Source organism: Manis pentadactyla, chromosome 13, assembly GCF_030020395.1.
Source record: "Manis pentadactyla isolate mManPen7 chromosome 13, mManPen7.hap1, whole genome shotgun sequence".
NCBI classification, from domain to species: domain Eukaryota; kingdom Metazoa; phylum Chordata; class Mammalia; order Pholidota; family Manidae; genus Manis; species Manis pentadactyla.
In genome coordinates, this window is record NC_080031.1 from 11,555,445 (window position 1) to 11,576,961 (window position 21,517).

A 21,517-nucleotide genomic window follows, 5' to 3' on the forward strand; every position below is an offset into this window, starting at 1 on the left:
GTCCGGGAAATGTTTGAGCTCTCATTGAGAACAGGTCGAAATTCTTCCCTCCTCTCCTTTAACGTTTTATTAGGTAGTCAATTTCTACCTAAAAAAAAAAAACAAAAACCCTCAGGAAGAGACGAGAACTCAACAGCCCGGCTCTTTCGGATTTGTACTTTCGGCCTACTTACGTAGTTTCCTCTTCTGGTCACATGACTGAGTAACGCGCCACACCTCCGCCTCTAACTCCTTCGCGTTCGGCGGACGGACACGTCACTCCTCGGCCCTCAACCAAACTGTTCAGAGCACGTTCTTTCCGCGCTCTCGCCCTAACGAGTAGACCTATCACAGCTCGGCTGGGGCACGAAGCCCCTCCTTCCGACCGCTAAGTGATATTTTCACTGCCCAGTTAAAAAGTGAGAGTGCGGCTTTGTCCACGCCTCTGGGTCTGACAGACAGTTCCGCGATACTATCGCTCTCCCGAGGTATCTTGTTGGCCCTGAGCCAGCCAATGGGGAGCGGTCGGAGAGCGGACCCGGCCATTGCCAGGGTTGGGTGCGCCGCTGAACGGATGGCACAGGGAGCCGAGCGGATTCTTGAGGAACGCCGGCCAGGTGAGGAGGCTGTGGGATGTCACTTACGTGTTAGCGGCAGGTGCAGGCCAGGCATTGGGGGAGCTGAACGAAGCGCAGTGGGTCGGGTTCTAAAGGCCAGGGTGGGGGTGTAGCAGTGTCTAGGCCTTGCAGAGGAGGGGGCGTGGGGTGTAGTGTGGGACATCCTGGAGTGGAACGGTGTGAAGGTCTGGGATGGGGCGCGCGCTTAGGGAAAGATTGTATCCTGGAAGGGTAGGCGCTCAGGATGCTGAGGTGGTGGGGTGTTCCGCGGTGGGTGATGTCAGAGGTGTTGAGTTTTGTGAAGGTGGGAGACAGGGAGGTGGGACCCCCTGGAGTGAGCAGAAGTGCGGGTGGGGGTCGGAGGGAGGAAAGGAGTGTGAGCGTGTGAAAAAGCGTGTGGGGAAATGGCCGTCCTGGAATCTAGAACTAGGGTGGGACGAGGACACCACAGCTTGCAGGCACAGTTGAGGAGGAGGACAGATGCTGTGTTGTAAAAGTGTATTGGCCCTTCCTTGCCTTAGCGGTGTTTCAAAATGACTACAGAGCACACTGCAAAGTTCCTTAAGGTCTTGCTTCATATTACTTGCTCCTTTACTCCGTTTTCAGGTAGAGGTTCCAGTACTCTAATATCATCTGCTTACTCTTTTAGGTGTGTTGCTCATGTCAACTAAGTAGTGTTAGGTTTTTCTATTTCAGGCGTTCCAGAGAACAAATACAAACCTGAGGGATGTGGCTGGGTTACTGACTTCTTGGAACTAGGTGTTTATTTTTGATTGCAAGATAAGGTTTTCCTTTGGGATTACAATTAAAAACGTGTAAAACTGCTCCTCTGGGACAGTTAATTATTGAAAAGATGATTGACTTCTTACAGTTGGAACTAGGAATGTATGATTCTTAATACCTTCCACCTAGTCTGGTGTTAATTTGTTCCCCTGTTTTCCTCCATTAGTAGTGAGAAAAAGATAGGAATGTGGGTTTCTTTTTTTCTTTCGCTCCTGTCTTGAGTAATGTTGCATATCCTTTGTTATATTCTTTATCATTTAGCCCTTGACCAGCTTATGGTTTAAGAAAGCAGCATTGTCTTAAAAGAAACAGCCAACCTCCTATGTCAAATTAATGCTAATAAATCTTGTCCATCAAATGATACCATTCCAAATAGTCTACAGACTGCTTCCCTCAACGTTTTATTTTAATCCAGCCCCCCCACCCCCTCCCCACTAGCTTTTCTTGCCTCAGTAGGAAAAAATTTTCATTTCTCTCCAGATTATCATCTGGTTCCATGAGCTGTCTCTGGAATCATTGGCTTAAATCAGCAGTGTTAATTACAGTGATGCCTTGAGACAGCTGATTGGAAGTGGGTAATGATCTGAGCAGTGGTTACAGTGTGATATATGGGATAGAGAGGGCCTATGTGACCTATGTGTGTTACCTCTCCCTCCTCTTAAGTGGAGATCACTGAATTAGTGATCTGTTACGCCTTAGTGGACCCTGCAACTCCAAAGAAGCCTGTAGCCAGTCAGTTGTAGCTGAAATTTAGCCGTAGATTGTTTTGATTGAGTCGTGATTTCTGTTTCTTCTGCTACTTTGACTTCTACACTCAATATTCATTCCCTGCTTGCTTTCTTACACTCTGGCCTTTTCTTTAATGCTCTCTTCCTCCACTTAAATATTTGTTTCTCTATTTCCATTCTTTATTTTTTTGTATCTCTTCCCCAACCCCCTTTGTCTATTCTTGAGTTTTTCTTCTTTACTCCTGTTGTACTACACTATTGACAGTTGTGCTTATGTACTTATTAGCTGTGAAGATGTGGGCAACAGAATTATGGTGATAGAGTCTAATGACTCCTTTTTGGTCTTGACAACTTCCTTGTGCCAACTTCCTTGCCAGTTGATTGTAATTCAGGACAGGCTTGGGTATTCGTATTAATCCTTCCCCTGTCTGGTGTGTTCACTAGCTCCTGTCTCCTTTACGGTTCTCTGCCACCATAAAATATAAAAGTGAATTAGGTAAATTGAAGGTGTCCAATATCCTCTTGTCTTGACTTTTCCATTTTAGCTGTTTGAGTGTCATCTGTTGCTACCCATTGATGTCAAGATGACTAAGCTGGGATTTTTGCGGTTGTCCTATGAGAAACAGGACACACTTTTGAAGCTCCTCATTCTGTCAATGGCTGCTGTGTTATGTGAGTGTGCATGGAGACTTCTCTTTCTTTGGGAATGGAAGGGAGAAAATCTGGAAAAAAATCAAGAATGGTTTTCTTAAATGCCTTCTTCTTTCCAGCTGATTATAATGTGTTCTTTTTACTGTTTTCCATCAGTATAATTTTGTGAAGGCAAAAAATAAAAGAAACACAAGGATTGTGAAAGTCAGGGCTAGTGATCATCTGGGAAAGAGAGGGAAGCATGCTGTGTTAATTTTTCTCATAGGACTGAAAGAGGTACTAGGCACTGGGTACTGAACTCTGCAAAAGACGGCTGTCTTCAGTTTAGCTCCCTACTTAGTATTTCTGAACATCTCTTCAGAACTTAAGATTTTTTTTTAAAGATTTTCTGGCTCTTCATGAGTCCTTAGTACAGCCTTGATTGCTTTAACTCTTAGTTTGTTCCAAAGTTACATTAGTTGTGAGGCATGGAGGTCAACATGCAGAAAAGATGACCATGTACGCTGAGTGCAGTACAGGTGAATGCATTATTATAGGCCTTGATAATAAGTAGTTAGATGATTCCTACCTAAGTGGAAAATGTTAGGTGTCATTGTCAGGGAAAGGTGAACTTTTTTTTTTTCTGTGTGGGAGAGATGGTTAAATATTCAGATAATTTTCTATTTCCTGTGACTTCTGTGCTGGATAATACAATTGTCTATACTATTACTGTCTGCTATTTTTTTGTGTGTGTGTGGCACATCGCCACAAAAATCCTAATTCTTTTTGCAGCATTTTCCACTCGTCTTTTTGCTGTCCTGAGATTTGAAAGTGTCATCCATGAGTTTGATCCGTGAGTACCCTTGTGTGGTCTGTATTTGCTTTGGGAAGCATTCAGGTTCCTGGGTTTCAAGTTCAGATTCCTGTCACCTCTCAGTGATAGGGATGTACTTTCTATACCTTTAGTGGGGAAAAAAACTTCAAGTTTTCCAAAGGAGATAATTGTCCCCTTTTGAAACATTACTGTTGGAATTAACCAAGTAAGTCTCTCCAGCTTATAAAAAATTGGGAAACCTTGCTGCATTCTTGTCTATCACTTAAGATCTAGGTGGGTTAAGAGAATTCTGATTCTCAGCTTGGTCAACAGTTAGTGATGCAGATTGAGAGAAAGGACCTGTTGTATTTTAGGCTCAAAAGAAAATCCCAAGTTACGAACTTGAGCTCTATGACATTTTTGTTGTTGTTCTGTTTAACAATTTATATGATAGAAATTGGGCCTACCAGTTCAAAGGTCTAAGTCTAAGGAAATTAGATATTAAGGAAAATTTAAAGCTGTGAGTTTGGTTAGGAATTTTGTTCATTATATAAAACAAGACGTAAGTGAAAATGATTTGCTCAACATTATTTTTGTTCCAAGCACTATTTTACAGATTATCTCTAAATTCTTACAAGAGTCCATTTACAAATGAGGAGACTGAGGCTGGGAGAGGCTATTCAAGATTATGCATTTTAAGTAGAGGTACCAAGATTTCAATCTAGGCTTGTCTGTCTATAGACCCTGGAGTTACAATGTTAAATTGCCTAAATTAAGGCTTAATTAAAAATTTGGAGAGCCAAAATTGTAGGTTCTTGAAGCATCACTGATACCTTAAAAATAGCATATTCACCTTATGAGAGCATTGATTCAGGAGTTTAATACCAGTCATATTTGCAATTTTGTTGTTTTGTTGTGTGTAGACATTTCAAAGCACTTTGAAGGCACACAGATATTTTCTTTGGGACCTTGCAGTTTAATCTGTGTTTTTCCTCACGAACGGGGAAACAATACATCCTTTTGTTACTTGATCAGTCTGTTAGCGCTTTTTTTTTTTCAGACCCTTTACATGAGCAGATATTGAAGTGAGATGTTCAGGGAAAGCAGGAGTATCTGCTCTGTAGTCACAAAGCTAGAAGGGACTATTAAAATGATGTGATTCGACACTTGGTTTTGCAGGACAGGAAACTGAGGCCCAGGGTGTGACTCTAGTCCACACCGATTTTCACTCACTCACACTTCCTCTGTCTCACTCTGCCCCTTCTGTTGTTAGGTAAAGGACATAATTTTGACACTTGTCGACTGCCTGCCACCCTCACCCCCTGTGTCTCTGACAGTTACCAAAATAATATTAATCAGCGACACACAGAAGGATAGAGATTTCTACCATCTGCTACTTCTACTTATTGCAGCTGCTTAAACTTGACTGACCAAGGAGGAGTAGGGTTAGAGGGGTGGCAGGAAAGATGGTTAGTCATGATTATCTTTAGAAATTAAACAGTTCCTTTAAATTAATTTAATTAAATATATTAAATCTATTATATATTGCAATGTATTTTACTATTTAATAATATATAATTGTTTTTTATATTACAATATAAATATTTAACATTAAATAATACATTATGTTGCCTCTTCTTTCTTTTTAATTGAGAAACTTAAGGGGTTACATAGCTTGGACCTAAAGAACTGTGTCTTGCCATGTATAACTAAGCCTTTCATGTCAGATATTTTTTATGTAATCTATATATTTATGCTACTATATTCAGAACTATTTTAAATGACAGCATCAGTAGACCTTGTTGCAAGTATAAACACTCATTATGCTTTGTGTTATGGAGTGGATTAAAAAACTTTTGTTTTTTAATCTGTAAAAAGTACGGTGTTCTGCCAACATCTTTAGAGATGCTCATCACTTGAATTTGTACTTGTGTCCTTGCGTGTGCTATGGAAATGTTCTTTTGTATGTTCCTGTCACTTGAAAAGAGCCAAATTTATTGGTGCCCACATCTCAGGTGTCCTGTCTTTTGGGTGCTCAAATTGTCTGACTGGTGCTAATGCCTAGGACCTGCCAGCCTGGTAAAGTATCCAGCTTGAGCACTTGATTATAATAGTAGGTGCCATGTGCATTTTCTTACGAGAGAAGCAGTGCTTTAGTTGAGACAAGCAGGGAGCTAGAAATGAGAATTATGGTAATATAATATTGTTCCCACACTTGGCATAATTTTTGGTACCACACTAACTTTTATTGGAGTAATGTAAGTCCCTCAATGATGTAACCCGAGGAGCAAAATTCACTGTGTATTGGTGCAATTGTTTGAGTATATGAAGAGAAGGAGACAGAGGTCTTTTCTTTCTTGCTATAGGTATTTTAATTATCGGACTACTCGATTCCTGGCTGAAGAGGGATTTTATAAATTCCATAACTGGTTTGATGACCGGGCCTGGTACCCTTTGGGACGAATCATTGGAGGAACAATTTATCCAGGTGAGGGAACAGAATTTTTTTTAAACAGAAGTAAGTTATTTGTATATTCTGGAGCAGTTTCTTTTATTTCTGATAACTTCATTTTGTGACACTTGTAATTTCATTCTGATTGCAAATTCCTGAAAGTCAATCCTATTTAGACAGAAGAACATATATGGGAGAGTGGAGATGGGTGGCATTTCATAAATTCTGGACTTCTGATTGAATCCTCAGGAGAGAAATTTATAGGCCTACTGCAGTTGCTATGTTAGTGTATCTGGTGGTTTGATAAGACCTGTCTTGTCAAGTAACTGGTATTTGAATTTTCCCTTTTGCTTTCCCTTAAGTTCTTTGTCTTACTAGGATAACCTAATGGATTCTTCCTGTTACAGGTTTAATGATCACCTCTGCTGCAATCTACCATGTACTCCATTTTTTCCACGTCACCATCGACATTCGGAATGTCTGTGTGTTCCTGGCCCCTCTCTTCTCTTCCTTCACCACCATCGTCACGTACCACCTTACCAAAGAGCTCAAGGTGAAGGATTTGGGGTGACAGAAGGCTTGGTAATAAACGTTGTTGAACCTCTCTCATAGATGCTGAAGGTTGGGGAACTGAGAGCATTAGCAGGGCAGGGAGCCAGAGGCAAAAGAGCTTTTGCTGGGCCGATTATTGGGTTCACTCCAGCCCCTCCCTAGACTGTGTGGTTTCTTATCTTAGCAACTGTTTGTTCTTATAAGAGAACATTGTGAAGTCAATTGTAAATTGCTTTGTAAGGAAAAAAAAAGTTTAAAATGCAAAATGTGAGGGTTAGATTTTGAAGTCTTCACAATCTAAGGGAGAGGAAAAATAACTACAAGTGTTCTTTTTCAGCGTGTTCCAAAGTGCTTATTAGTTTTTCTTCTTGGAAATGGACACCTAGCAATTATTTATTAATTTTTTTTTTAACAAGTATTTTAAAATTCTTAAACCATTTGGCTTTTTTTTTAAAACCATTTGGCTTTTGTAGTAGAGTCCATAATACTGATGGTTTCTGCGTTGGTAACCTTGGCTCTTTGGTTGCCATTCTTAAGTTGAGGCTATGGTGTCTGGGAGATACCCAAGAGGTGATAAACTACTGGGAAGGCTTGGGAAATCTAAGTTTAGTTTAGAAACCTTTTCATCCTTCTCCTTGCTGCCTTTCCAAGTTTTTGACTATTATCAATAGTCAAGTCCTTACTCTTTTGGAGTGTGGAATATATTTTGTTGTTCCTTTCTGCTGAGCACACAGATTGCCTGGTGATAACTCTAATTTTATTATCTAAGCCCCAGCATTTTTAGTCCAGATAGATTATCACCTATCTTTGCTGATTTTTTAGCTCAAATAATAATTGTCTTCCTTTGACTGTCCTTGCATATAGCTTTTAGAGGTGTGACTGGTGTTCCTGCGTGTGCAGATACCGTTAGGGATAGGGACTCACACCTGGGAATCTTCTAGCCAGATAGCCCATTCTGGGGCAGCGTCTGATGTCTGAGAGCCTAGGTGATTTGTCTGTCCTCAGCATGTGTGTTGTACTCAGTTTCAGACTTGGTGTCATTATGGGGAATTGGTTGTGAAAGGTTTTTAGCTTTCTTGTGCTGTGAACATTCCTAGCATCCCAGCATCACATCTGCCTTGGAAAGTGTTGGGCTGTTCTCTGGGTCCTTTATAAACAGAAGGGACTAGTGGATCCTCTTTTCTCTCCTATGGGTGTGTCAGTATTGACTTCCCATTACCCTTCATTCCTTACAGGATGCAGGGGCTGGACTTCTTGCTGCTGCCATGATTGCTGTAGTGCCTGGATATATCTCCCGGTCTGTGGCTGGCTCCTATGATAATGAGGGTAAGACTTACAGTGCTGAAGACGATCTGTTCACCTCATTACCTGCTTGAGCTTCATGACGTGCAGTAGAATCTGGGTTCAGATCTCTTGTTCGGCAATAGCAAAAATGGTGTCTGGATGAGCAGATTAAAAATGGACACAGAAGGGGACCTCAGACATCAGACAGGTTTATATTCCTTCTCTGTCATCCTCTCTAGAAAGTTGCTGGTAAATTTCCTTATATAAGGCCTTTGGCTCATCTTTGGACTCACAAAAGTACAGTTAATTTTTAATGTTGAATAGTACTCTTGTTTAACATTGTAATAATTTGCTTCATTTTCATAGATAAGAGGAATGGATGTTCTTAAAACTACAATGACTTTATTATTTTCAATTCAGTCTATATTTATTGAATGTTATTGGGAAAACACAGTGTAGGTATTATAAAGATACAGGTTATTCTGTCTCATAATTGAGGAACAATAGAGATTGATAGTGAATAAAATTATGTTGGCCTGACAAAGCAAAACTGAAGGAACAAAATAGCAGCAGACTCACAGACTCTAAGAAGGACTAGCAGTTACCAAAGGGAAGGAGTTAGGGAGGATGGGTGAGGAGGGAGAAAGGGATTAAGGAGCATTATGATTGTCATACATAATGTAGGTGGGTCACTGGGGAGGCAGTATAGCACAGAGAAGATAAGTAGTGACTCTTTAGCATCATACTATGCTGATGGACAGTGACTGCAGTGAGGTATGTGGGGAGGCTTGATAATATGGGTGAATGTTGAAACCACAATGTTGTTCATGTGAAAACTTTATAAGATTGTATTTCAGTGGCACCTTAATAAAAATATATGTTGGCCTGTAATCTGTTAAGGAAAAGAAATACGGACCTATAAAAATAACCAATAACAGGCAGATAGTATTATGTACTAAAGAGAAGTATGAACTGAGTACTTTGGGAATGTAGTGACAGGAGGAATTCAAATTCAAGGATTGGGGAAGGCTTTTAGGAAGTAGTTGAGGTTGAACTGGGCCCTGAAGTTGAAGCTATGTTAGGCAGATGTTAAGAAGAGGGACAGTCAGGACATAAGGACTAGCTTGTGATAAGATGTAGAGGCGGGTTGGTACATTATAGTATGGGATAATTTTGGCCTACACTAGCAGGAATTCAGTGCCTGGAACGACTAGTAATAATAATGGCCCAAACTTACTGAGTACTTGTTGTATGCTAGGTACCTGTTCTCAGTGCATGACATGCGATAATTAAATTTTTCTTCACACCTTCGTCAAGTACATACTATTATGGACTTCACTGAGAAAAGAGAGGTGAAATAAATCTTACACTATTAATGGGTACTATATCTGAGGTATGAATTTAGGCAGTTTGTTCCAGAAGAGTATTCTTAAATATTAACCCAGCTGGCCTTCTACTGAATTTTGGTTGTGTTCTTTCTGCAGGGATTGCCATCTTCTGCATGCTGCTCACCTACTACATGTGGATCAAAGCAGTAAAGACTGGTTCCATCTACTGGGCAGCCAAGTGTGCCCTTGCTTATTTCTACATGGTAACTTGTCATGCCTTTCTTCCAAGAGTCTCTGCGTCTGAATACCTATTGGGATCAACTGATATAAATTCATAGTAGCTCTTGGGCTTTGAGACCATAGGCTAGAGGCTAGAAGTCTATATTGTCTTTTGTATCCATAAAAAGCCTGATCTAAGGCAGGCATGGATATCCATTACATAATAAGATAGACATAATGTTTTTAATCTTAATGAATTTCTCCAGATACTGTATTTCCTATGGGTACATAGTGGTGGCCAACTCTCTTTTCTGGTATGTTCCCCTTAAATTTTTCCTTTTCCAGTATTTTTTTTTTCTGTTCAATCCTATGTGTAAGCTTTGACTTCTTCCTGTAACTGTTTCTGCTTCCTCACATTTCCCATGTATCCCTAAATCCTCCATGGGACCCTAAAATAGATTGCATATAGATTAACCCTGAGGGTTGGGTCCCTCTTCTGTGTTCATGTTGGCAGGAGCCATAGTGAATAGGGGATTGAGTTACAGCAATGGGTGTGAATTTGATTTTCCTATTTAAAGAAATAAGTTATTTAAACTCTAAGCCACTTGGCGTAAAATTTATAATTACTCTAAAGAAATGTTCCCTAAAAAGACTACAGGTAATACCCGAAGGCATAATGGTTGCAGTCTGAGGAGGAGTGCTCAGAGAAATTGTTCTTTTTTATCTGGCATAGGTCTCTTCTTGGGGAGGCTATGTGTTTTTGATCAACTTGATCCCTCTCCACGTACTGGTGCTGATGCTCACAGGACGTTTCTCCCACCGGATCTATGTGGCCTACTGTACTGTTTACTGCCTGGGCACCATTCTTTCCATGCAGATCTCCTTTGTGGGTTTCCAGGTGAGCCCTAGACTGAGTGGGGGGGTTTTTAGCTTCCGTTTTTCCCTAAGCAGCTCCAAATAGATTGGGTTCTGATGGGGAAAGCAGATTTATTCACAGGTGAAAACCTTGGATGACTTGTATTAGCTAAAGCAGTAGAATCATTTGTCATTAAAGTCTGCTTCTGGGATTGTGTTAATGTTTGCTCCATGAAACTTGAATTGGATGACTCTATTTGGCTTCGGTTTGTGGTAGGAGGAGGAGAGATGTTATTCTGAGCTGAGTTGATGAGTGTGATCAAAATTACTATTTCCAGTCCTTTTTAATTCTAATGAATCCATTATGCTAATAATGCTAATCCCCTAAGTGAAAGTCCTTTAGGCAACAAAGCATACCTTTAACCACATTATCCCATAGGGTTAAGAGACTACTGTTTAGTCAGAGAATGTGGTGTTTGATTTCTCATGTAAAATTCTCATGAAAGTGGAGCCCTTATTCAGAGGTCAGCAAGTATGTCTTTATTGTTCACCTACTATATGCAGTTTGCTAATTGCTGGGAAATGTAAAAATATGGTCCTGGCCATTAAGGATGTTACAATCTTGTTGGTAGGTGGGGGAAAAGTATGTGCAGCTGTCTACAGGCCTACCTCAAGCGATATTGCTGATTGAGTTCCAGACCATCACAATAAAGCAAATATCGAAATAAATTCAAATGAATTGTTAGGTTTCCTAGTACATATAAAAGTTAATGTTCACACTATACAATAGTCTATTAAGTCTAAAAAAACAATTTTAGAATACTTTATTGCTAAAAAATGTTAATCATCTTCTGAACTTTCAGCAAGCTGTTATCTTTTCGTCTTGCTTTGATGCGGGTGGCTGCTGGCTGATCAGGGCGTGGCTGCTGAAGCTGCGGCTGGCTGTGGTGGCTCCTTAAAATAGGACAACAGTGAAGTTTGTTGCATCCATAGACTCTTCCTGTCATGAACGATTTCTCTGTAGCATGTGATATTGTTTGATAGTGTTCTACCTACAGTTGAACCTCTTTCAGAAATGGAGTCAGTCCTCAGACCCTGCCACTGCTTTACCAACTAAGTTATGTCATATTCTAAATCCTTTGTTGTCATTTCTACAGCTTTCACAGCATCTTCACCAGGAGTCGATTCCATTTCAGAAAACTGATTTCTCATCTATAGGAAGCAGCTCCTCATCTGTTCAAGTTTTATCATGAGATTGCAGGAATTCAGTCACATCTTCAGGCTCCACTTCTAATTCTAGTTCTCTTGTTATTACCACCGTCTCTGCGGTCACTTCCTCCAGTGAAGTCTTGAGCCCCTCAAAGTCATGTGTGAGGTTGGAATCAGCTTCTTCCAAACTCTTGTACAGGCTGCTGTTTTAACCTCTTCCCATGAATCAGAAATGTTCTTAAATGAAGGTGAATCCTTCCCAGAGGGTTTTCAATTTTCTTTGCCCAGATCCATCAGAGGAATCACTATCTATGGCAGCTATGGCCTTACGAAATATATTTCTTAAATAGTAAGACTTGAAAGTTGAAATGACTCCTTGATCCATGGACTGCAGAATGGGTGTTGTGTTAGTATATACGAAAACCACATTAATCTTGTTGTCCATCTCCATCAGAGCTCTTGGGTGACCACAGCATTGTCAATGCGCAGTCATATTTGGAAGAAATCTTTTTATCTGAGCAGTAGGTCTTAACAGTGGGCTTAAAATATTCAGTCAACATGTTATAAATGGATGAACTGTCATCCGGACTGTGTTCTTCCATTTATAGAGCACAGGCAGAGTAGATTTGTATAATTCTGAAGGGCCCTAAGATTTCTAGAATGGTCAGTGAGCATTGGTCTCCAGCTGCATTGGCTCCTAATAAGAGTCAGCCTATTCTTTGAATCTTTAAAGCCAGACAGTTCCCATCTCTAGCAGTGAAAGGCCTAGATGGCATTTTCCAGTAGAAGGCTGTTTTGTCTACATTAAAAATCTGTTTTGTAATGCAGCCACCTTCATTAATTATCTTAGGTCTTCTGGGTAACTTTCTGCAGCTTCTACTTCAGCACTTACTGCTTCACCTTGCAGATTTCTGTTAGGGAGACAGCTTCTTTACTTAAAACTTATGAACCACCTCTGCTAGCTTTAAACTTTTCCTCTACAGCCTCCTCACCTCTCTTAGACATCATAGAATGGACTAGAGTTAGGGCCTTGCTCCGGATTAGTCTTTCATTTAAGGGAGTGTTACAGCTCACTCGATCTTTTATCCAGACCACTCAAATTTTCTCTGTATCAGCAATTAGGCTGTTTTACTTTATTATTCATGGATTTACTGAACCAACACTTTTCATTTCCTTCAAGAACTTTTCCTTTCCATTCACAACTTGGCCAACTGATGGAAGAGGCCTAGCTTTTGGCCTGTCTCAGCTTGTGACATGTCTTCCTCATTAAGCGTAATCATTTCTAGCTTTTGATTTCAAGTGGGAGACTTGTGACTCTTCCTTTCAGTTGAACATCAGAGGCCACTGTAGGGTTACTAACTGGACTAGTTTCAGTATTGTTATGTCTCAGGGAATAGTGAGGCCTGAGGAGAGGGAGAGAGACAGGGAAGGTCAGTGAGTGATGCAGTCAGAACAGAGCAGTTCATGGCATCCAAAACAATTACAATAGTGACATCAAAGATCATTGCACAGACCACCATAACAAATGTAATAATAAGGAAAAGGTTTGAAATATTGTGAGAATTACAAAAATGTGATACAGAGACAAGTGAGCAAATGCTGGAAAATGGTGCAGATAGACTTGTTCAGCACAGGGTTGCCGTAGACCTTCTATGTGTAAGAAATGCAGTATATGCAAAGTGTGATAAACCAAAGCACATTAAAATGAGGTAAGCCTGCATACTGCTTTGCTATTTTCCATACCCACCAGCAAAGTATGAGTGATGGGTGACCCTGGGTCCAGTTCTTCACCATCATTTGGTGTTACCACTATTTTTTATTTTTACCATTCTGATAGGTGTGTGGTAATGTCTCATTGGTTTTAATTTGTAATTTCCCTGATGACCAGTGATATTGCACATCTCTTTATGTGCTTATTTGCCCTCTGTATATTCTCTCAGTGAGATGTCTGGTGTTTTTTGCCCATGTTCTGATTAGACTGTTATGTTACTGTTTAGTTTTGAGAATTTTTTATGTATTTAAAATACAAGTCCTTTGTTAGATACATGGTTTGCAAATCTCTAGTCTGTAGTTTGTGTTTTCATCTTCTTCACAGGGTTTCTGAAGAGCAAACATCTTGAATTTGATGAGGTTCAGCTCATCAGTTTTTCCTTCTCTGCGTCATGCTTTTGGTGTCAAGTCTGAGACCTCTTTGCCTAGTGCTGGGTCTTGACAATTTTCTCCTGCTTTCTTATTTTCTAAAAGTTTTATACTTTTATGTCTTCCATTTAGGTCTTTGATCCATTTGAGTTAATTTTTTTGTAAGATGTCACATTTAATTCAAGGTTTACTTTTTTTGCTTATGGATGTCCACTTGCTCCAGCATAATTTGAACAATCTTTTTTTGAAAAGCACTTTGGCAGTATTTATCATGAGCCTAAAGAATGTCTATAGTATTTTTCTGACATTTCTGGAAATTCTTTTTTTTTTTTGAAATGACAAAATAAAATACAGATTTTAATAATGTAAAATAATGCAGAAAATGAACAAAATAGCCAAGATTGAGAAAACCCAAAGATAAATAACCCATCATATTGGTAATTTCACATACTCTAAATATAATAAATAGAAAAATTAAAGGAGATAATTACATTATATGAATAAAGCAGGGATCCTATCATATATATATATATATATATATATTTTTTTTTTAGATAATTATTTTTTATTGAAGGGTAGTTGACGCACAGTATTACATTACATTAGTTTCAAGTGTACAACACAGTGATAAAACATTTATATACATAATTCTAGGTTCCAGCTATCACCATACCAAGCTGTTACAATATCTTGACTATATTCCTTATGCTATACATTACATCCCGGTTACTTATTTATTTTACCATTGGAAGTCTGTCCTTTTTTTTTTTTTTTTTTTGTGAGGGCATCTCTCATATTTATTGATCAAATGGTTGTTAACGACAATAAAATTCTGTGTAGGGGAGTCAATGCTCAATGCACAATCATTAATCCACCCCAAGCCTAATTTTCGTCAGTCTCCAATCTTCTGAGGCATAACAAACAAGTTCTCACATGGAGAACAAATTCTTACATAATGAATAAGTTACATAGTGAACAGTACAAGGGCAGTCATCACAGAAACTTTCGTTTTTGCTCATGCATTATGAACTATAAACAGTTCAAATATGAATACTCATTTGGTTTTTATACTTGATTTATATGTGGATACCACATTTCTCTATTATTATTATTTTTAATAAAATGCTGAAGTGGTAGGTAGATACAAGATAAAGGTAGAAAACATAGTTTAGTGTTGTAAGAGAGCAAATGTAGATGATCAGGTGTGTGCCTGTAGACTGGTGTTAATCCAAGCTAGACAAGGGCAATAAAACATCCACGTATGCAGAAGATTTCTCTCAGAACGGGGGGGTGAGGTTCTAAGCTTCACCTCTGTTGATCCCCAATTTCTCACCTGATGACCCCCCTGCGACTGTGCCTGTCTTAGGTTGTTCCTCCCTTGAGGAATCTTACCCGTCTCTGGCTAACCAGTCATCTTCTGGGGCCATACAGGGAAATGTAAAGTTGGTAAGTGAGAGAGAAGCCTTATTGTTTGAAATGGTTAGCTTTTTATTTGTTTGCATATTTATGCCCTGTAGCTTCTATGCCCAGCATTTGTCTTGAGGTATCTTTACCACTTGGGAGAATTATGATACTTGGTAAATTTGATATGAGGCACGAATTCTATTTAAGGGTAATTAGGAAGGAAGAAGAAAAGCTATAGAAGTAGCAGGCGGAAGAAAACATGGGAAGATTGATTATTTCTTTGACATATCTTCTTGTAGAGTAACTTCAGCACGTATAGGTTTTAAGCTACTAATTAAATTGCGCACACACATTAACATAATAGGAATATAGTTACATAACCAAAGCATATCTGTAATTACCAGCCATCTCCAGTGAAACCAAGAAAACCAGTTAGGCACCTTAGGCATTTGTGAAAACTTATCTGTGATATGGTGGATATTGTCCAACTGAACTTGAACAGTCTTAAGGAAATAAATAACTAGGCAAAGTGCAATAAAATGAGGTATGCCTGTAGAGTCTATAGTATACTGGAGCTGGAAATGAACTTCCTAGACCAGCAGCATCAACAGTGTCTGGGGATGTGTTAGAAATGCAAATAATGCAAATTCTGGGCCCCATGATAGACCAGCTAAATCAAACTGGGAGTGGGGTTTAGGAGTCTTAACACCACCATGTCTTCTCCCCACAATGATTGTGATGCCCACTAGCGTTTGAGAACCACTGGTCTAAGCAAATAATTTTTAAATGACAGAAGAGATGTAAAGTATGTTGAGCAGATAGGGGAATAATGGATTTCAGTTTGGTAGATAGGAGGAATATTGCATTGGACCTTGAATAATGAGAATTTCAACAAACACAAATTTTGGGAAAAAGAAAATTGCTATCCAGGCTAAAGCATAGCTTGAGCAAAGTCCAGAGATGTTACATGATAGAGATAGAAATGTGATAATGATAGAGTGTGGTGTGCTTTAGGGACTACAGATATTCTTAGGAAAATGTGGCAGATGATTTATACCCTCCCCTAGATTGGCCTTAGTTTCTTGGTGGCCTCAGAACTCATTTGACCCTTTGGTCTGAAGGAGGTCAGGATAATTCAGGTCTAGGCTGGACCCATTCTTTTCCTAATATTATTCTCATACATACGCTTTTACCTACAGCCCGTCCTTTCATCAGAGCACATGGCAGCCTTTGGGGTCTTTGGTCTCTGCCAGATCCATGCCTTTGTCGATTATCTGCGCAGCAAGTTGAATCCACAGCAATTTGAAGTTCTTTTCCGGAGTGTCATCTCCCTGGTAGGCTTCGTCCTTCTCACAGTGGGCACCCTCCTCATGCTGACAGGTAGGGGAGGCTTATGGCTTTTAGTATTAAGTGCAAATGGTTATGGACATAGACTGAAGTCCAGAGATACTAAGTTATTTCCTGACCACAGAAAGATTCATTCTTTTCCTCCTATTTCTCTTTTCATTCAAGCATATGAAGTTCTGCTTCTTAACATTCAGTCCACTTGCCAGCCCAGTGTTTGCATTCAGCATAGCAAGAATGTCTTGTTATAGCAGCTGATCTCAGAATTACACTTGCTGAAAGGACTGTATCTTATCTTGCTAAATTTTCTACCCTTTTTTTTCTTTTCCTTCCTATTGGTAGGGTGAGAAAAACCCTAACATTGCTTTGCTTTCCATACCCTGTAACATGGCCTCACCTAATCCCATTTGCCCTAATGCATGGCTGTTTAGTTGGTTGGCATATCACATTTCCTCTTCTGTTTTCCTTCTTCATTTTCCTCACTTCACATCTTAGAGGCTGATTTGATTTTCTCCAAGTCTCTGTGTATCGCCTGATTCAGAGCAGCCTCAAGGACATAGTTGACTTAGATTATAGAGTTGTCCTTGGTTTGACCAGATTTGCCTAAAACCCTTCTGTGAAGTATTTCTGCCACCCTTTTTTCTGAGTTTATATACGGCCTGATTTTATTCTGGTGACAGTGCCGACAAAGTACTCTGAAGTTTGAAATAAAGGAGTACAATTCCCAAAGTGTTGGTGGCATTTAAACAAAAACCTAGTCTTTCTCTCTGTTGCAGAGAATCTTATAAAAATGGCAAGTGTGATTAATCAAGATCAGGTGTTATTTTGTTTCAGAAATGATTGGGAAATATTTGTTGTTTTTTTGCTGCCAGGAAAAATATCTCCCTGGACTGGGCGTTTCTACTCACTGCTGGATCCTTCTTACGCCAAGAACAATATCCCCATCATTGCTTCTGTGTCTGAGCACCAGCCTACGACCTGGTCTTCTTACTATTTTGATCTGCAGCTTCTTGTCTTCATGTTTCCAGGTCTGTTGCCTTGTGTGCTGAAGTGCCTTCTGAAGAGTGACCATTTGATTCAAAATAAGTAAATTACCCTCATCCTTGTGTTTCTGTTCTTATATTTGTTTTTTTATCTGTTCACTTTATGCAGTGTGGAGGATGGCTAAGCACATTTTTCTAATATTTGAAGCAGAGTGGAAGTCACAAGTTTGTAGTTGCAGATAGTGGCTCAGTTTTGTGTTGTATTATAAGATATTATAAGTCAAAATTCAACTCTAATTTGTATTCAGTTTTTTTCTTTTTGAGTACTTGTACTGTACCTCCCTACCCCCATTCCTGACTCCTCCACATTTATCTTCTTGGCAATATTGAAGTTCGAGAATGTATGGCTGCTTATGAAGCCTCTCTCATCTAACTTCCTTTCTGGCCAATGCAGATATGTTTTAGCATTTACCAGTGGTAGGGGGCTTTCTTTTCTTTTTGGAAATAAAATGGCTTTTATGTTTTTTTCTTATTATGGAAATAAGTTGTCTTTTTAAAAGATACGTACAAATTTTTAAAAAGGTAGAAATTTCAGGAGTTCATACCACATATCTGCTGCTACTTTTAACATCTTCATGTATATTCATCCAATTATTTATTGAATAAAAATAAGATTATGCAGTTTTTTTCCTGACCTTTTTCCTTTCATAAAGAATCATGATCATTTCTGTTTTTAGTGTTACTTTAGAGAAATATATTTTCATAAATACACTACAATTAACTACCTCTCTAATGACATTTGGGTGGTTTCTGATGTTTTGCTATTTTAGAGTGCTGTAGTAAACATCTTTGCACATATTTATCTTTTTTTTCAGCTGCTTACTTCTTTTTACTTTTACTTTTGTAGTTGGTCTCTATTACTGCTTTAGCAACCTGTCTGATGCCCGGATATTCATCATCATGTATGGTGTGACCAGCATGTACTTTTCTGCTGTAATGGTGAGGAATGCCTGCGATCTTTTTTTTTGTGTGTGTGTGTAATCAGATATTCCTTTATTAATGTTTGTGGGAAATCTTTTTTTTTTTTTTTTTTTTTTATAATTATTTTTTATTGAAGGGTAGTTGGCGCACAGTATTACATTACATCAGTTTCAAGTGTACAACACAGTGATAAAACATTTATATACATAATTCTAGGTTCCAGCTATCACCCTACCAAGCTGTTACAATATCTTGACTATATTCCTTATGCTATACATTACATCCCGGTTACTTATTTATTTTACCATTGGAAGTCTGTCCTTTTTTTTTTTTTTTTTTTTTTTTTTTTTTTTTGTGAGGGCATCTCTCATATTTATTGATCAAATGGTTGTTAACGACAATAAAATTCTGTATAGGGGAGTCAATGCTCAATGCACAATCATTAATCCACCCCAAGCCTAATTTTCGTCAGTCTCCAATCTTCTGAGGCATAACAAACAAGTTCTTACATGGAGAACAAATTCTTACATAATGAATAAGTTACATAGTGAACAGTACAAGGGCAGTCATCACAGAAACTTTCGTTTTTGCTCATGCATTATGAACTATAAACAGTCAGTTCAAATATGAATACTCATTTGCCTGCGATCTTTTTTTCCCCTGCGTGGCAGAATTTAGAAAGTACTGAAATCATACAGATGCGTCTCTCTGAGCATTTGAAGGACTGAGTTGTAAAGCTGCTCACTGTTGTTAATCCTTCTCTGGAGACTATGAAGCACTCAGACATTCTGATTGTGGGGCCCAATTTTCTTGAATTTATAACTTTGTTTTAGGGAGAGGCATTTTTACACTTGTTGGACAAAGTGACCCTGGGCAGTTAACTTGCCCTGTCTTTCTGGGTGTCTTAAAAAGGGAAGTGATGCTTTTTTCTTAAAGGCCTGGAAAGATTGTCAAGTGCTAGGTTGTTAAAAGAGGAGATATTTTGTATATTCTATAGACAGTGTTTCTCACTTGATGCAAAACTACAGTGAAGAAATAAATTTCCATCATAACATTACTCAGGGCACACATATGTAACTTCATATATATAACTAAAAACAAAGTTTAAGACATATACTTTTACTCTATATTTTGCAAGTATTTTCTCTTATTTCATTGAAAAATTACTGAAAACCCCTAAATTGGTGTCATGGTGCACTTACAGGTTGAAACCTGTAACTTGTATTAGACTGTGATTTTGCTTCCTGTCTCTTTCAGGTGCGTCTAATGCTAGTGTTGGCACCTGTTATGTGCATTCTTTCTGGCATTGGAGTCTCCCAGGTGCTGTCCACTTACATGAAGAATTTGGATATAAGTCGCCCAGACAAGAAGAGCAAGAAGCAACAGGATTCTACCTATCCTATTAAAAATGAAGTGAGAATTCAACACTGATGGTAGACTTGGGAAACTATGTGTGTGTGTGCACTTGAGGGAGTAGAGTGCTGTCAAAGTGGTCAGAATTAACTCATATAACTCCTGACTTATTCTGTATCACCTACATTACTGACTGTGTGTAAGAAGCTGTTCTGTGTTGTGTAAATTTAATTTCCTTACAGCACAATTCTTCCTTATTTAGGTGGCAAGTGGGATGATACTAGTCATGGCTTTCTTTCTCATCACCTATACTTTTCATTCAACGTGGGTGACCAGTGAGGCCTACTCATCTCCCTCCATTGTTCTGTCTGCCCGTGGTGGTGATGGCAGTAGGATCATTTTTGATGACTTTCGAGAGGCATACTATTGGCTTCGTCACAATACTCCAGAGGTGACTGTTCGGGAGGAGTGGAATTATGGGGAAAAAGGAGCAGGATTCCGGGAGAAAAAATACGGTGTTCTAGTGAATCATACAGCTTTTAGATGGGTGGAAAGTTTGGAGAAATCAGAACTGTAATACCCTGGTGTTGAGTGAGCTTTAAAGGTCAAACCTCCATTCAATTCAGGATTTCTTCTATAGCAAGAAGTACCCTTACTGGTAACTATCGATACCCTGCTTGTACACTTTTATTGACAGCATGGTGATTTTATGAGGTAGACCATCCCAATTATAAAAGAAGGAGAAAAGTTACAAATAAATACAATATATTCTTCATTGAAAAATCAGAAAATAGAAGCAAAAAAGTGATCACCTAATGTAACCATTTTTTAAATTTTGGTTTGTACTTTTTGAGAATCTAAAATGATTTCTTTCGCAATGGCTATTGGAAATACAGCACTTGTGAGTTAGATTCTTAAGGAATTAAAACTTTTCATTAAGAATTTTTTATTCCTTGCCCATTGTATCCTGTGATTTTTGTTTCCCTCCATCTTTATAATAACTGATTTTTGTGATATTGTTAAAGGTCATTTATTTAATATAATTACCTGATGACAACAGGCTGTTTATTGGTAAATACTACATAGTCCCTATAGTTCTACTCCATCATGCTTGTTTGTATAAGGTGATCTGGGATGAAAGTATGGGGAGTGTTGGATTGTATAATTTGAACTGAGATTTCATGATTGTATTCAAATGTAGGACCAGGTGACAAGATTTTGTTTTCTGGCTAGGCATTCATTATTTATTAGTAAGCCATGCCTCATTTCCTATCAGATGCCCTTCCATTCTTCTCTGTATTTGATACTTGGAGGCAATGAGAAGCTTGTTATTTGCATTTCCCATTCTCCTTTCAGGATGCAAAGGTCATGTCATGGTGGGATTACGGCTACCAGATTACAGCTATGGCGAATCGGACAATTTTAGTGGACAATAACACATGGAATAATACCCATATTTCTCGAGTAGGGCAGGTGAGGTTGAAGGGATCATTTGAATGATTCATGCATAGAGTCTAGTGGGAAATATTTCTCCATGAGGGATCATATGACCTGGAATTTTGCTCTGAGGAATGTGCGTTTATTTTTCTAGGCAATGGCATCCACAGAAGAAAAAGCCTATGAGATCATGAGGGAGCTTGATGTTAGCTATGTGCTGGTCATATTTGGAGGCCTTACTGGGTATTCCTCTGATGGTAATGTACCTGATTCTATTTCTAGCTACAGGGCATTGATTCTAAGAAAGCTAGATGAATCTCCTGTTTTTCTGTCCTTTTACTAATAATATTAATGCATTTTCTTAGTTGGGGAAGTTTCTAAGTATTTGCAATTTGAGGTTTGGTTATTTTGATTATTTTTTAACAA

The 21,517-nt window shown here is 38.8% G+C and overlaps 1 protein-coding gene across 1 annotated transcript in view; it reads left to right on the forward strand.

Annotated features, from left to right (window-relative positions):
- Positions 1-441: 441 nt before the first annotated feature.
- STT3A (STT3 oligosaccharyltransferase complex catalytic subunit A) overlaps positions 442-21,517 on the forward strand; it is a 28,744-nt gene continuing 7,668 nt past the window's right edge. The window contains exons 1-15 of the mRNA XM_036930077.2: positions 442-596; positions 2,653-2,779; positions 3,530-3,590; positions 5,918-6,039; positions 6,411-6,556; positions 7,791-7,881; positions 9,324-9,430; positions 10,120-10,284; positions 16,193-16,373; positions 17,210-17,365; positions 18,228-18,319; positions 19,559-19,714; positions 19,917-20,105; positions 21,011-21,127; positions 21,246-21,348. Coding sequence (XP_036785972.1) covers positions 2,692-2,779; positions 3,530-3,590; positions 5,918-6,039; positions 6,411-6,556; positions 7,791-7,881; positions 9,324-9,430; positions 10,120-10,284; positions 16,193-16,373; positions 17,210-17,365; positions 18,228-18,319; positions 19,559-19,714; positions 19,917-20,105; positions 21,011-21,127; positions 21,246-21,348 — 1,774 coding nt within the window. The 5' untranslated portion in view covers positions 442-596; positions 2,653-2,691. The remainder of the gene's footprint in view (positions 597-2,652; positions 2,780-3,529; positions 3,591-5,917; positions 6,040-6,410; positions 6,557-7,790; positions 7,882-9,323; positions 9,431-10,119; positions 10,285-16,192; positions 16,374-17,209; positions 17,366-18,227; positions 18,320-19,558; positions 19,715-19,916; positions 20,106-21,010; positions 21,128-21,245; positions 21,349-21,517) is intronic.